The sequence below is a fragment of the Puma concolor genome, chromosome B1 (assembly GCF_028749965.1).
Source record: "Puma concolor isolate L17-30 chromosome B1, mPumCon1.1.hap2, whole genome shotgun sequence".
Classification (NCBI taxonomy): Eukaryota; Metazoa; Chordata; class Mammalia; order Carnivora; family Felidae; genus Puma; species Puma concolor.
Genome location: NC_141670.1, coordinates 32,903,312 through 32,917,620, shown reverse-complemented (window position 1 = coordinate 32,917,620; position 14,309 = coordinate 32,903,312). Strand labels below are relative to the sequence as shown.

Sequence of the window (14,309 nt, the reverse complement as noted above, 5' to 3'; positions counted from 1 at the left end):
GAGGTTTTCTCTGTACGTCACTGTGGGCACAGGCGAGTGACCCAAGACGTGAGTTCTGGCTCACATTTGAAGAGTTTACTCCTTCTGAGTGAACGGAATGACCTCTGATGAGTTTCCTTTGTTCATTCAACAAATATTTATTGAGTACGTACCATAGATGTGCCAAGAGCCCTAGTGTTGGGGACATAACATTTTGGTGAATATCTTGATAACTCAAAGAGGACAAGGGAGGATAAATCAGTCTTCTTTCCCTTCTTGCCTGTGTAGACAAACTCAGATCAGTTAGAAGCTAAAGCACAATGTCAGAAATGTGGCGGAGAAGGCAGGTTAGGAAAAAAGGGAAGACTCATTTGGTTCTTGTTGTGTCTGTTCCCTCAGATTGCTCCCCCACTGCCCATCAGAAGAGAAGCCAAAGTCCCACCCCCACCACCTCCAAAAACTCGGAAATCTGGCTTGCTTTCTTCTGAGCCTGGATCCCAATAAGGATCTTGTCCCCTCTCTCTCTGGAACTCCTGAACACCTTGAACACCTGATGCCTGAGAGGTGAAACTGTCCTCACTCCCTGGGGCCCCTTGCTGACCACCTTTCCTGATCCGGGGTCAGATTCACCAGCTCCGAACTGGTTGGTCTTCGAAAGGCTTCTCTTTGATAGAAGCCTAAGGCCACGCTGCCTCTCCTCCATTCCACGTGGAATTCTAAAATTGGCCGCGTCCTGTGTGTCTCTCAAAAGAGAGATCTCCCTCACCACTATTAAACTCAGCCCCCAATGCAGAGCCACTGAGGCCTACAGAAGCCTGGATAAGTTCTTCTGTGGTGATGGCGGAGCACCCCAGGAACCTACTCTTTGGAAGGATTTCTTGCGTCGCTTCTGAAAAACTATGCTTGAGACTTCGTTTTCTCACGTGGGCACATCGTGTCCCAAGTGACATTGGAAGAGACCCACCTCAAGTACTTCAGTAGCCAAAATAATCCTATCTTTCTGAGGTCTGCTGTGTCTCCTTTGAGGAAAAGAATGTCTTTGTAATGAAGATTGGCTACCTTCAAGTGTGGATAGTTATCATTGTTGAAAAAACATGGACTCCACTGTGAGGTCTGAGCTCCTGCACCACCAACCCCCCGTCCCCGCCATGTGTGGCACGGGAAAGCTGCCCCCACCCCCTCCCAGGAGCCCCTCATGCTCCCGACTAACGGCCCTCAGCACAAGGCAGTAACTCCTTCCCGCTACAGACTCACTTGAAGCTCTTTCTTTTGCACAGTTTCTTGTCCTGTTATCTCCTTTGAGCTCAAATCACGGGACAGAAGGGCCTTAGAAGCCCCAGGTTCAACAGCTTCCCTTCCAGATCCCATTTGGATGGCTCAGCAGCCCCTCTCTGCAACCTGATTTTACCCTGGAGAATACAGTGCAATATCTCCCTTTGATTATTTATTCCTCGTGATTGTGGAATTAATTCGATTACATGTCTATGGTACTAATGTCAGTGCTCCTTTCCAAAGAAGAAAATGGGGTGATTTCGATGGTCAAACATTCCATACACACACATCAACAACCACACAAGGCTAAAGGCGTTTTGAGCTAGAAGGGCCTTCAAGGTCATACAGACAACCCCCTCGTGTTGTCGAAAAGGAAATTGAGGCTCAACACAGAAAGTCTGACTACACATGCTCACTAATGCCCCAGCTTGCTAATTGAGGCTCTCTCCCCAGATAGCGCCTGGATCGAGAAGACGGCCCTGCCAAACTCCATGATGATAGCTATCCCTAGTTGGAACAACAGTGGAAATGTCCCAGATGTTTCTATCCTACTTGGGTGTTGATGACAAAGTGGAAAACTTGTGGTGGATCCCCGAGGTCAGCCTATAGGGAAACTCACCAGACCCCTCCCACAACCAGGCCCCATCCCCTTCCCCGCCGCGGTAGAGAGAGGAGAGAGAGATTTCACTTCCGGGATTTGCTTGCCTGCCTCTTTGTGGGCCTGTTTCCACGCCACCCCTCTGAGGAGAGACATACTAATTCCTCACAGAGTCAGGAACGTATAAACCTTCTGCGACATGGCCAGCGTCACTCAGGCAGTTAGTATAAGTGCGCATTTAAAAGAGGTGAGGAAAAGGTCGTGCTTCACCCCTACTCAGGAGAGCCTATACGGGGGTCAAATAGAACCTGGGCTTTGGAAGGAAACCATCTCATTTCAGACCATCCCAACTATGTCGTCCATTAACTTGGAGACTCCCTCAAATTGAAATCCTCTGAGCCTTCATTTCTTTTATCTGTCGAAACAGGGATAACACCACACAGGTGATGTTCCCGTGAGGTCGACCCTGTGACGCAGTAGGTGCGACATGGCCCTTTCTTGTCTCTCCTGGCCCCGAGTAAGATCTGGAATTCGCCACCAGCGAACAGCACGTATATTTTTCCCCCCAACGTAATTGGGAACGTGAGTGCCAATTAGCTGTGCGCATACGGCCCCTTTTGCAAAGATGGCACCTCTTGGAGTAATTATTTATGACTCAAGAAGAAGCAGTAATAAGAACCGGGAAGGATATTAGTGGAAAGAACGCAGGAGAACAAAGAGAAGGAATGGAAAGGTTATACTGGGCTTCTGTGGAGCCCAGAGCAGCTTCTGAGATGTTGCCTCGCAGACTGGCTAGTGGGGACCTGTAGGCCTCACACACCATATTTTTCAAGCTGCCTTTAAAAGAGAAAGATGTAAACTGGGTCACAAAAAAATACCAAGCCTCAAGCAGGTCCCTTCAGAGTAGCGCAAGCGAGTTCAGCGGTGTGATTTTTGATGAGAGGCTGGGGAAATCCGACACACCCAGTGCCCTTTTTCAATACAGTCTGTCTTTCCATATGATTCCCCTTCCACATTAATGGAAATACTGGGTCTCTGCTGCCTGAATAGAAAGGGTTCTAGGTAATGAAGTGAATCACAGATTACAGGGAACATTGGAAGTTTTATCTCCTTTGGGAAACCATTGGGTCAGAAAAAGTCACGTCGGACAAAAGATCATAAATAATACCTGTCCTACAAAAGAAATGCCGTACGATTACCTTACATACAGGAGAGATGAGGGCCTGGGAATAAAAGGGGGAAGAGCTGGCCTTTATTTTCCTTGATAAGAACCCTGCAGTATTGAACAACATTGGAAGTAGCCCCCCTCCCCCCCAACCGTCACAACCTTTGTGGATATTAGTTTATGGGGGTTTTTTCAATCCCTTCTTTTCTCTCGGTTCCGGTGACTTGTCTTCCTTTGAGTTTGTTTTTCTCTTTCAAGAATTGAAAACTATTATTCAACATTTATTAATCTTTCACTGAATGCCCGACGCCATACGAAACCCTCGGGCAGTGGCAATTCGCTGTGTTCAATGGGGACAGCCCGGTATACAGACTGTGTCGTACCGTGAGGTTGGCAAGACGGTGGGATTAGAGGAAAGCGAAACCTTAAATAAGGCTGCTGGGTCACGGGCCCCTCCCTCCTCCGCCTTCACACCTGGATTCCAGAATTGGTGTCATTTTTTCCCATCAGGGAGACCCATGAAAAATGCTACCACCCCGCACATCCCTGAGACAAGTGAGATAAAGCAGGATCCGAGGTAGCAGTCTACCTTTGTTAACGTTTTCCAAGCTTCGGGAACCTTCCCCTTCCCCCGGCGCCCAGATTATGGGGTGACTTCTTCCTTTAAAATTGAGACATGACTTAACGTACGTATGGTCACCTACCCAGACCTCAGGGGTACAGATGGACGAAACTTTACATGGGTATATACCGTGTCACCACCTCTCAGATCCAGACCCAGACCACATCCAGCACGCCAGAATGTCCCCTCGTGTCCGTGCTGTCCTGCAAAAGGCATCTGGAAGCCTTTGACATTTGTCCCTTCCTTCCTCTCGCTTCTCGGATATAATGAAAAAAGCAGGGAAACTGCCCCCCATCAACACAAAACAGGACAGAAAAGACCATGTATCTTTTGACAAGTCAATTTTTGTAGTCAGTTCCTGGGCCCCAATTTCTTCATGTAAAACAAAGATACTTATTTGAGGCTGCGTGATTTTTAGAATCCTTTTGGCTCTAGCTTTCTTTGATTCTAAGTGAACGAGAAAGAGAGAGAACCTAAAGGAAGCGACGTTTCTGTACAACAGCTTTTAGGTCCGTGCACCATTGACCAAGTGGGATTTTAAAATTTGTTGGAAAAGGTAAGTTCCTCTTGGGGTGGGTTGAGAGTGGAACCACCAGTTTTAATCTACAAAAGGGAAAAGATTGTTTTCCTTTTAAGTTGATGATTTCAGGCTGATTCTTACAGTCCAGCCAAAGCCGGTCTCCCACACATGCTGCCTAAACTCCTCTATTAGTCCAGTTTTGTGAGTTGTTCATGCAAACTTTGTCAAAGGCTCTGTTGCCAGGATTTTATAAACTAGTTGGTTTTCAAACATGGCCCGTTAGGGAGATGTGCATTGAAGTAGCAAAATTTTGTTCAGATTTGCTGTTATTTATTTTTTAAATTAAAAATGGAAATGTATTTTGAAGTTTATTGTGCTTAGTTTGTTATTGCCTTTATGTTAAAGAAACAAAATCATTCCTGGGCTTTTCTTTATTGACACCTCCTTCGCGACACATCATACCCAGTCCCTCTGGGCGCCTTTCCTTACGAGTCCTGTTTAGACTCGTGCTGTGGGGTCATGGAGTCGTCTTTGCCTGGAAGCAATAAAAACTGCAGACCATTTGGTTCTCCCCCCTCCATCCATCCCTTTGCCATCGGAGCTGATGGCTTCTGACAACAATTCGTTTATAAGATGGGTTCTGTTTCTCCATTCATTGGCTTGCAGAGTTGAAGGGAAGTAAAAAGAGTAGCTAATATCTTACTTGGGAAGCATAGGACCCAATTCTGAAACCGGATTGAATGTTAGTATCACCTAAGAAGAGGCTGTACCTCAGAGCAATTAAATCAATTTCCAAGAGAGGGGAGTATGACCCAGGCGCCATATTCCTTTAAAATCTCCCCCTGCTGGGGCGCCTGGGGAGCTCAGTAGGTTAAGCCTCAGACTCCTGATTTCAGCTCAGGTCATGATCTCCTGGTTTGTGAGTTCGAGGCCCTCACTGGGCTCTGTGCTGAGGGCACAGCACCTGCCTGGGATTCTCTGTCTCCCTCTTTCCTCCTCCCCTGCTTGTGCTCCGTCTCCCTCTCAAAATAACTCAACTTTAAAAAATAAATCAATAAAATCTCCCCCATGTTATTCCAGCATTAGGTCACGGCTGGACACCACTACCTTAGAGAAAACAACTTGAAAAAAAAATCGGTGTCCAAAAATGGATGTTCATTGCTTCGACTCCCTGCTGGTGGTGGGTCACATTGGAGAGAGGGGGGCAACTACACTTCAGTTAGAATAGCCACCCTGTTTTAAGTCCTGGGCTTATGCCTAAGATTTTTTTTTCTTTTAAGAAAATGTCTCAGAACTTTTAACCATTTGCCATCTAGTGCATTTTAGAGCAATAATGCTCTACTGTGTACGTAAGCAGCCATGGCATGTTGAATATGCAAATGGTTTGGGCCCCCCGAGACTGAATCACCAAGCCTGGGAAATCTTTTTGGGTGTAGGGTCTCCAGAGAGAAATATTACTTTAAGGGCACCTGGGTGGCTCCATCAGACGTCTGACTCTTCGTTCCAGCACAGGTCATGATCGCGTGGTTTGTGGGATCGAGCCCCTGCATCGGACTCTGTGCTGACAGCATGGAGAATGTTTGGGATTCACTCTCTCTCCCTCTCTCCCTCTCTCTCTGCCCCTCCCTGCTCCCAGGCTTGCTCTCTCTCTCTCAAAACAAACAAAAAAATCTTTAGAGCATTGTCCACTGTCAAAATTTATAGGGGTGCCTGGGTGGCTCAGTGGTTGAGCATCCAACTTGAGCTCATGGAGGCCACTGCAGTTTGTGAGTTCGAGCCCCAGGTCGGGCTTTGTGCTGACAGCTCAGAGCCTGGAGCCTGCTTTGAATTCTGTGTCTCCCTTTCTCTCTGGCCCTCCCCTGCTCACACTCTGTCTCTCTCTCTCGAAGATAAACACTTTAAAAAAATTATAAATGCTTTTGTCTCATGCAGTGATTGCTGGCTTTTTCCCAGTTATTGTCGGAAGACTAAACCCTTGGCGAAAATGGCTAATCTTCAAGCCGCTCCTTTTGGTAAACACTTAAAGCCCTCTCTATTTGAGAACTTCTCTCGTCAAAGAGAGCGTTTGGTATGGTTCCCCACTCTTCATTTGGGAAGGCTTCTTTTGGAAGCAGCATTGATGAGGTCGTGGGTTGTTCAGATCCAGGAAGATGTTTAAAATGTTCATAAAGAGGTCATCTTTGCTCTCCTCGTCCCTAGGCATTGGGCCATTTGAGAACCAAATACCCAACATGTTCAGGGGAGTCACAAGCCACCGAGCTCATGAGCATCTCTGTAACCCATTCAGGGAAGCCCACAGCTGCCCGCAAAGAAATTGCCCCAAGACAAGCCTTGGCAAAGAAAAGCCGAGACTCCAAACAGGACGTGAAAACGAAGGGGCAGGGCGCCTGGGTGGCACAGTCGGTGAAGTGTGTGGCTCTTAATTTCGCCTCGGGTCGTGATTTCCAGGCTCCGAGCTGACAGGGCGGAGCCTGCTTAGATACTCTTTCTCCTTCCGGCTGCCCCTCCCCCTCCCCCAAAGTGACCGCGTTGCCCTGTTTGTTTTTTTTTTTTTTTTCCCAGCGTGTTAACTAAAGATTGCAAATGGTATTGCTTTTATTAACAAAAATAATGATTTTACTGTTAACAAAAATAACAATGTAACAAAAATAGCGATGAAAAAAAATGACTGTGTGCCGGTCACTGAGTGATTGGCAGACGGAAGCTTCTCATCCTGCCTTGTATGTATCGGTGAGTCAAATGATGCAGTTTTGACTTTTGTGCGGTACAGTAGGTTGTGGACCCACATCTCTGCCTAATTTTATTAAAGTGGGAGGAAGGAGGTTCTCTGATCCAGATTTAGAGATTCCTCAAATGGAGATATTTGGGCAATCTGGCATTGGGCAGATCTGTATCAAAAAGGGAGGGTTTTGGGGGCCCCTGGGTGGCTCAGTCGGTTGAGCCTCTGACTTCGGCTCAGGTCGTGATCTCGCAGTGAGTTCGAGCCCCATGTCAGGCTCTGTGCTGACAGCTCAGAGCCTGGAGCGTGCTCCAGATTCTGTGTCTCCCTCTCTCTCTGCCTCTCCCCTGCTCATGCTCTCTCTGTCTCTCTCTAAAGTAAATAAACATTAAAAAAAATTTTTTTTAAAAGAAGGGAGGGTTTTTTCCCCCATGGATTGCTTCTGACTCCAGTTCAAATTCCTTAACACAGGCCCTTTTTTGAGGTGGGGTGGGGGGGGCAGGGAGAGGAGGGGAAAGGCACCTTGATTGAAAGAAGGAAAGGACCTTGATCGTGGCCATGTGAATGTGGGCACAGTTTGCTGCTGTGCCACCAGGTGGTTTATCGGAAATTTAAGGTTTTCAAATGGTCTCATAATCACTTGGAAGTTACGAGGATAATTGAGAACTGGTATCAATGTCTGGGGCTCCTGGAAAACTGGTCCCCAGTAAACTAAATAGATACATGAGCCCCAGGATCCTGTTTCAGCTCCAATTAACAAAATAACCAATTAACAAAAGAGGGGCTAGCTCTCAAGTCCAATACCATCAGCTGCTCATCGTGGTGCAATATGGGAGCCCTGCCCGTGTAACCCCGACAGAACTGAGTGAATCCCTCAAACCCTGGTTTCCTCCCTTTCGAGGGAAGATGCTATACTCCGTAGCATTTCTCACGAGCGATCCCCAAAAGATAACGACAGATGAACACGATTATTTTCAGGCCTGGGTCCCAAGCCTGGGCCTGCACCACTCGCTGTGGTGAACACATGCAGGCCACGTGCAGCCAGAAGGAGCCCGGGACTGGGAGCCCAGCAGGGCCTCCTTTCTCTCTAAGCCTCTCTCCAGTTCCGCTTGACTTTCAAAGGGATTGGAGGCAGCCGGGGAAGGGAGCTGCTTTCCACGTGGGAGGAAGCCTTGGTTGGGGCCTCACTTCCACAGAGTATGGTCAAAAATAAAGCTACAATACCAGAGAAGATTGTTGCTGAGTCGGATGTGGGGGCCCGGACCCGTAGGTGACTGCTCTTGGGGCAGGGTGGTGGCGGAGGAGAGCCATGGGCTTTCTTTAGTCAACAATAATGTCGACTTGGTGTTACCTCGTGTCTCCTCTGCCCCAGACTCAGAGTTCTCCCCTTTATGGGCCTACAGGGTCCCTCCCCCACCAGAGTTCCGCACTAGACGTAACATTTATGCCACTTTATTCATAACACAGCACTTCCTGGTGAAATATGCAAATTTAGCATAAGCGTAACTGAAATTCACACAATTGATAGACGTTAAAACGGGTCACAAATTGCAATGTCAGAATTATACTTGTGTTGACAATCCTTTTGACTCAGTGGGTTTAAATCTTCTTCTGCCCAGTTTCCTCTTCAGTCAGACTTTCCTGAAAAATATGTGAGCAACCAATATACCGAGGTTGATTTTACTAGCTGAATTCCATTATGCTTTTGACATTTTAGTTTCTAAAATACTGATATACAGGGGCGCCTGGGTGGCGCAGTCGGTTAAGCGTCCGACTTCAGCCAGGTCATGATCTTGCGGTCCGTGAGTTCGAGCCCCGCGTCGGGCTCTGGGCTGATGGCTCAGAGCCTGGAGCCTGCTTCCCATTCTGTGTCTCCCTCTCTCTCTGCCCCTTCCCCGTTCATGCTCTGTCTCTCTCTGTCCCAAAAATAAATAAAAAACGTTGAAAAAAAAATTTAAAAAAAAAATAAATAAAATACTGATATACAAAGAAGAGACCCGTTTATTTATTTAAAAAAAATTATTTTTAATGTTTGTTTATTTTTCAGAGAGAGAGAGAGAGAGAGACGGAGACAGAGTGTGAGCCAAGGAGGGTCAGAGAGAGGGAGATACAGAATCCGAAGGAGGCTCCAGGCTCTGGGCTGTCAGCACGGAGCCCGACGGGGGGCTTGAACCCACAAACTGTGAGATCATGACCTGAGCCAAAGTTGGACGCTTAACTGACTGAGCCACCCTGGCGCCCCAAGATCCATTTATTTTTTGTGCACTAGCAAGTGCTAGAGAGATAACAGATAGTGTGTTTTTAAGTTTTTTAATAAACCTAAAATCTACATTAATAGTTGAAGGATAAAATATGAAAGAGATGAAAGAAAGATCTGATCTCCGTTTGTTATTAACCTAGCTCTTGTCTCAATTCCTTCTAACGTCGTGCTTGGGAAATATCACTGCTTACTATTTTGTGTGGTAGGTCGGAGTAGAAAGAAAAAGCAAATTAAAGATGTCTGTCTGCATTTTTTTTCTTTGAACTGTGGATGTGGAAGTTGAGGTCAATGGAGAAAAAGAAAACTATAGCTTATCTTCATATATGATTTATTCAGGCTTTCCCTGCTCCTGGGCATAACTGGTAACTAATTGGAATGCCCCTAAGTGCTGCAGATACGCGGACTGCGGAGCTCAGAGATCACCAACAGTGAGTTCAAGGTTCAATTTCTATATTCAGTTCTCTGTATACTTGTGTTTGGTTATGAAAAACCTGTATTAAGTTAGTAGATTCCCATTTTTGGTGGGAATGTGGAGGTGGTTATAATCCAGTCAGAAAACTAGAAATCAAGGGTGCCGGGGTGATTCAGTCAGTTGAGCGTTCGACTCTTGATTTCGGCTCGGGTCATGATTCCAGGGTCTGGGATCGAGCCCTGAGTCGGGCTCTGTGCTCACTGTGGAGCCTGCTTAAGATTTTCACTCTCTTCCTCCCTCTGCCCCCTCCTGGACTCATGCTTGCTCTCGCTCGCTCGCTCTCGAAAGTAAAACACACACACACACACACACACACACACACACACACACACACACAAAACCAATCGGAAATCAAATATGTGGTTCTGAATTATAAATTTACTAGTTTGGAATTTTTTTTTATTCCAAAGGGAAAAAAATTAACTAGAGCACCATTTTTGATTTCCTCATTTTTCCAGAGCAAAACTATGTCATACCAAGAACATTGGTGAAGAATTAAGGAATCTGGTGGAGAGGTGTGGATTGGCCTAGATTAGAATAGTCTGGGGAAGGGGGGCTGATGAATAGTACTTGAAGAACCGACATATAACAGTGGGAAGAAATTTGTCAGTCATCCCAAAGGCCAGAACCAAGATGAGATCAAGGTTACAAAGAGATTTCAGTGTAAGGGGTGAAAAAAGGTTCTAGCCGTTGGTACTGAAAGATGGCGTCACAAAATGGTGAGACCCTACCCCGGGAGGAATTCACGCAGTCAGGAAGGTAGGCCCTATGGAGGCTGAGAGCTGGTTGTCCTGTGTGGACAGCCTGAGAGGCGGTACCAAGGAGTCGTTCACCTCTAAGGCCCCATGTCATCACCACTGTAACTCACCAGAACTCCTCGCAGGTCCTTGAGGGGAGAACGGGGCTGGTGGATGGTGCATTCGAAGCGCGGACGTTCTGCGGGTTGATCAACCTCTTTGGCTATCTGAGGAAAAAGAAGGAGATTCTTGCTGATGGAGATAAAGAAGTGGAATGGTGTCTCCTACTTCTACCAAAGATTGTGCGTGGAAAGTGAGGCCAAGGGGATTATCTAAGAAGATAGATCCTCCATCAGGCATTTGAATGGATGGGTTGGGGGGGGGGGTGGTTCTGGAGGTAATGGCGGTAATGAGGAGAGAATATTTTCTCCTGAGAGATGATGATAATGAAGTACTTCGAACCTCCTGAGGGGATGGTATACAAAAAGTCTAGGAGCTTCGAGATGTGAATAGGGTGATTTTTAGTTTCTAGTTTTAACTAAATATGTCACAGTTAAATAAGATTTACTTCACATACAATCTGTGGAGAGGAGACTTCAGATTGCACTGTTGTAAGTGTCCCAGCCCCGAATTGCTCATCCCTTAGGCCTGTTTCCCGTTAATTTAAGAAACAATATCTGGGGCACCTGCGTGGTTTAACTGGCACTGGTTAGGCATCTTGCTCTTGATTTCAGCTCCGGTCATGATGTTGAGGCTTCTGAGTCTGAGCCCCACCTTGGGCTCCATGCTGACAGTGTGGAGCCTGCTTGGGATTCTCTCTCTCTCTCTCTCTCTCTCTCTCTCTCTCTGCCCTTCCCCCATTCTCTCTTTCTCTCCCCACCCCCCTCAAAATAAATACATAAACTTAAAAGACAAAAATAGAGGGGCACCTGGGTGGCTCAGTCGGTTAAGCCTCTGACTTCGGCTCAGGTCCTGATCTCACGGCCTGTGATTTTGAGCCCCCATCGGGCTCTGTGCTGACCGCTCGGAGCCTGGAGCCCGCTTCGGATTCTGTGTCTTCCTCTCTCTCTGCCCCTCCCCCACTTGTGCTCTTTCTCTCTATCTCAAAAATAAATACAACATTAAGAAAATAAATAAATAAAATGTCTGTGTCTTCTACACATTAAAAAAAAGAAATAAAAATAAAAGAAATAGGGGCGCCTGGGTGGCGCAGTCGGTTAAGCATCCGACTTCAGCCAGGTCACGATCTCGCGGTCCGTGAGTTCGAGCCCCGCGTCAGGCTCTGGGCTGATGGCTTGGAGCCTGGAGCCTGTTTCCGATTCTGTGTCTCCCTCTCTCTCTGCCCCTTGCCCGTTCATGCTCTGTCTCTCTCTGTCCCAAAAATAAATAAACGTTGAAAAAAAAAAATTTAAAAAAAAAAAAAATAAAAGAAATAATAGCGACTCTTTTTTTATTAGCCCACTTTCCTTTTGGGGCTTAGTCAACTAACATCTAAGGCCTCTCTCATGTGACCATGACCCCAGGAAGTCTCATTTCATAGATAAAAAACCAAGTGCCCTATGTTAGTGCTGGTACTAATACTGACATCTAATTTACATGAAATCAAATCCAGCATATTCTCCAGTATATATCTTGTGTCCCCGAGCTTGCTAACCGCTCCCCTCTATCCAGCAGCCTCCAAGTTCTTTGCTTAAGTGCCCATTTCAGTAAAAAGAAATGATAGGGCATGCACGCTTGGTGAGGATACTGATTTGCAAGTTACAAAGATGTACCACTGGGGCCCCTGGGCGGCCCAGTTGCTTTAGCGTCCGACTTCGGCTCAGGTCATGATTTCACGGTTCGAGGGTTCGAGCCCCTGCGTCGGGCTCTGTGCTGACAACTCAGAGCCTGGAGCCTGCTTCTGATTCTGGGTCTCCCTCTCTCTCTGACCCTCCCCGTGTTCATGCTCTGTCTCTCTCTGTCTCAAAAATAAATAAACATTAAAAAAAAATTTTTTTAAACGTACCACTGACCTCGTATCATAGATACTTTTAAAAGATGACATTTTGTTTTATTTATTTATTTATTTATTTATTTATTTTTTTTAATTTTTTTCAACGTTTTTTATTTATTTTTGGGACAGAGAGAGACAGAGCATGAACAGGGGAGGGGCAGAGAGAGAGGGAGACACAGAATCGGAAACAGGCTCCAGGCTCCGAGCCATCAGCCCAGAGCCTGATGCGGGGCTCGAACTCACGGACCGCGAGATCGTGACCTGGCTGAAGTCGGACGCTTAACCGACTGCGCCACCCAGGCGCCCCTGTTTTATTTATTTTTTTAAAGATGACATTTTAAAAAAAGCAGAGGTTCTAAGATTTTCTTTCCAAATCCCAAGGAATCCTTGCTCTAGAGACTTTGGACCCGTCGCATTGTTTTGAATTCCTTTGGCCATTCTGGACGCTCTGAACACGGCACGATCCTTCACAGGTGTTGCCGTGTTCTCTTGGAGTCGTTCCCCCTCTCTGTTTCCTTGGTCCCTGTCTGAACTGCGAGCGGGAATGGGCCTGGCGGTTTGCAGTGCCTCATCTCCCCGGGGACGCCTAGGGCAGGTGGAGCCCAGGCTAGCCCTGTGGGGGCACACGTCTCAGTTTTGAAGATGAAAGCGACTTACCTCTTGGAAAGCATCAATCAGATTCTCAGTACTTCTCTTCCCCCCAGGGCGCAGGCCGTAGGACCAGTGTTGGCTGGAGCAGCCAACCACGCATAAGGTCAGCAGAAGAAATCCGGCGACAAGTTTTGGAATCGCCTCCATCCTGAGGAACACGACGCAACAGTCAGAGGAGCCCCAGACTGGGTTGAGCAAGAAGTAAAGACCTCTTTGGTGAGCAGTCTGATGTTTGTATGCTAACCCCGCGGAAGATAGAAATAGCTGTCGTTTTCACCCAAGGACACTGACAAACACACCCGCCACCGCCCCCCCCCCCCCCCCCCCCCCCCCGCCCCTTGCTTGCCTTCAGGATTTCCTAGCCACCTGCGATAAAGGCAGGACTGAACTTACATGCTCCGCACTTTTCAGTACAAAGCTAGTCTCTTTTTACTTTTAGTATTTATTTGGTTATCCAAACCCCCTGATTCCTTCCCTTATCAAGTTCTCCTTCTTGCTTTAAGATTCCCTGCCCCCACTCAACTGATTAGTTTCCAGCTAACTGTATCAGTTCCTGAGGTAAAGAGAACTGGGCCATCTGCTTGGAAAGGTAGCTTCTGCTAGGAATCTCTGGCTAATATAAAGTTGTATGACATTCAGTGGTTAAGCTGTGGCACTAATTACATTTTGCTGAGTATCCTCCACACTGAAGTGTGGGCTGGACCATCTGTGAGCGCGGGAGAGAGCTCAACACCTTTCAAAGCACCGAGTCCCAGACCAGATGCCTCCGTGGCCAAGGCGGGCTCGAATTAGCTAATGACATGACGAATTCTCACAAAGCCTTCACGTTAATGTTCATCTGATGGGAAAAAGGCTAAAGACGAAATCGAATACGGGTCCATGAGTTGTTATTAATTCCCCAAAGGCTGCATCGCTGTGGCCAGGGGTGACAAGGACCATGAAGGTCAAGGTTTCTTTGGATGCTATGCACCTGGACTTTGCCCGTTGGGTACAAAATGCCCTATAGAGAGACAAAAGTGTGCAGTCTAAAACACATGCTAGAAATACAAAGCGTCTTACCTGTTTGAGGACCAAGAGCCAAAAGAATCCCGAGCTTCTCTTCGAGTTAGTGGAGTTCTGTGATTTTTCATGGTCTTGGCTTCCTTTTTATATGAAACTTTTCCAGGACTGAAATCTTTCCTGCTGGCAAATTATACCGCACAGGGACTATGGGTTTTGTTTTTTTTTTAATAGTGATTTGTGTTTTAATCCTCACAGAAGGCCCTTTAATAGTGTATGTAATTGGAACACCCACTGGCGTGTCTGTTAAATGTACTTAAAT

At 46.8% G+C, this 14,309-nt stretch overlaps 2 protein-coding genes across 5 annotated transcripts in view; one reads left to right on the top strand and one right to left on the bottom strand.

Moving 5' to 3' along the window:
• The window catches only part of DOCK5 (dedicator of cytokinesis 5), a 222,953-nt gene extending 218,431 nt beyond the window's left edge, over positions 1-4,522 (top strand). For all 4 annotated transcript variants that reach the window (XM_086703428.1, XM_086703427.1, XM_086703426.1 and 1 more), the window contains one exon: positions 379-4,522. In XM_086703428.1, the coding sequence (XP_086559554.1) occupies positions 379-483 (105 nt within the window). In that variant the 3' untranslated portion in view covers positions 484-4,522. The remainder of the gene's footprint in view (positions 1-378) is intronic.
• A 3,789-nt stretch (positions 4,523-8,311) lies between these two features.
• On the bottom strand, positions 8,312-13,158 carry GNRH1 (gonadotropin releasing hormone 1). Its single transcript, XM_086702890.1, has 3 exons — positions 12,995-13,158; positions 10,476-10,571; positions 8,312-8,516 (listed from the first exon to the last, which is right to left on the bottom strand). Exons 1-3 carry the CDS (start codon positions 13,133-13,135, stop codon positions 8,475-8,477), a joined length of 279 nt encoding a protein of 92 aa, XP_086559016.1. The 5' UTR covers positions 13,136-13,158; the 3' UTR covers positions 8,312-8,474.
• Between the last annotated feature and the right edge of the window lie 1,151 nt (positions 13,159-14,309).

What these genes read in the sequence shown, in the direction of transcription:
- GNRH1 (XM_086702890.1), bottom strand. Translation starts at nt 13,135, where the DNA reads ATGGAGGCGATTCCAAAACTTGTCGCCGGATTTCTTCTGCTGACCTTA. An exon ending in TGATTGATGCTTTCCAAGAG is followed by an intron (nt 10,572 to 12,994) that starts GTAAGTCGCTTT and finishes CTTTTTCCTCAG; the next exon opens with ATAGCCAAAGAGGTTGATCA. An exon ending in AGGACCTGCGAGGAGTTCTG is followed by an intron (nt 8,517 to 10,475) that starts GTGAGTTACAGT and finishes CATATTTTTCAG; the next exon opens with GAAAGTCTGACTGAAGAGGA.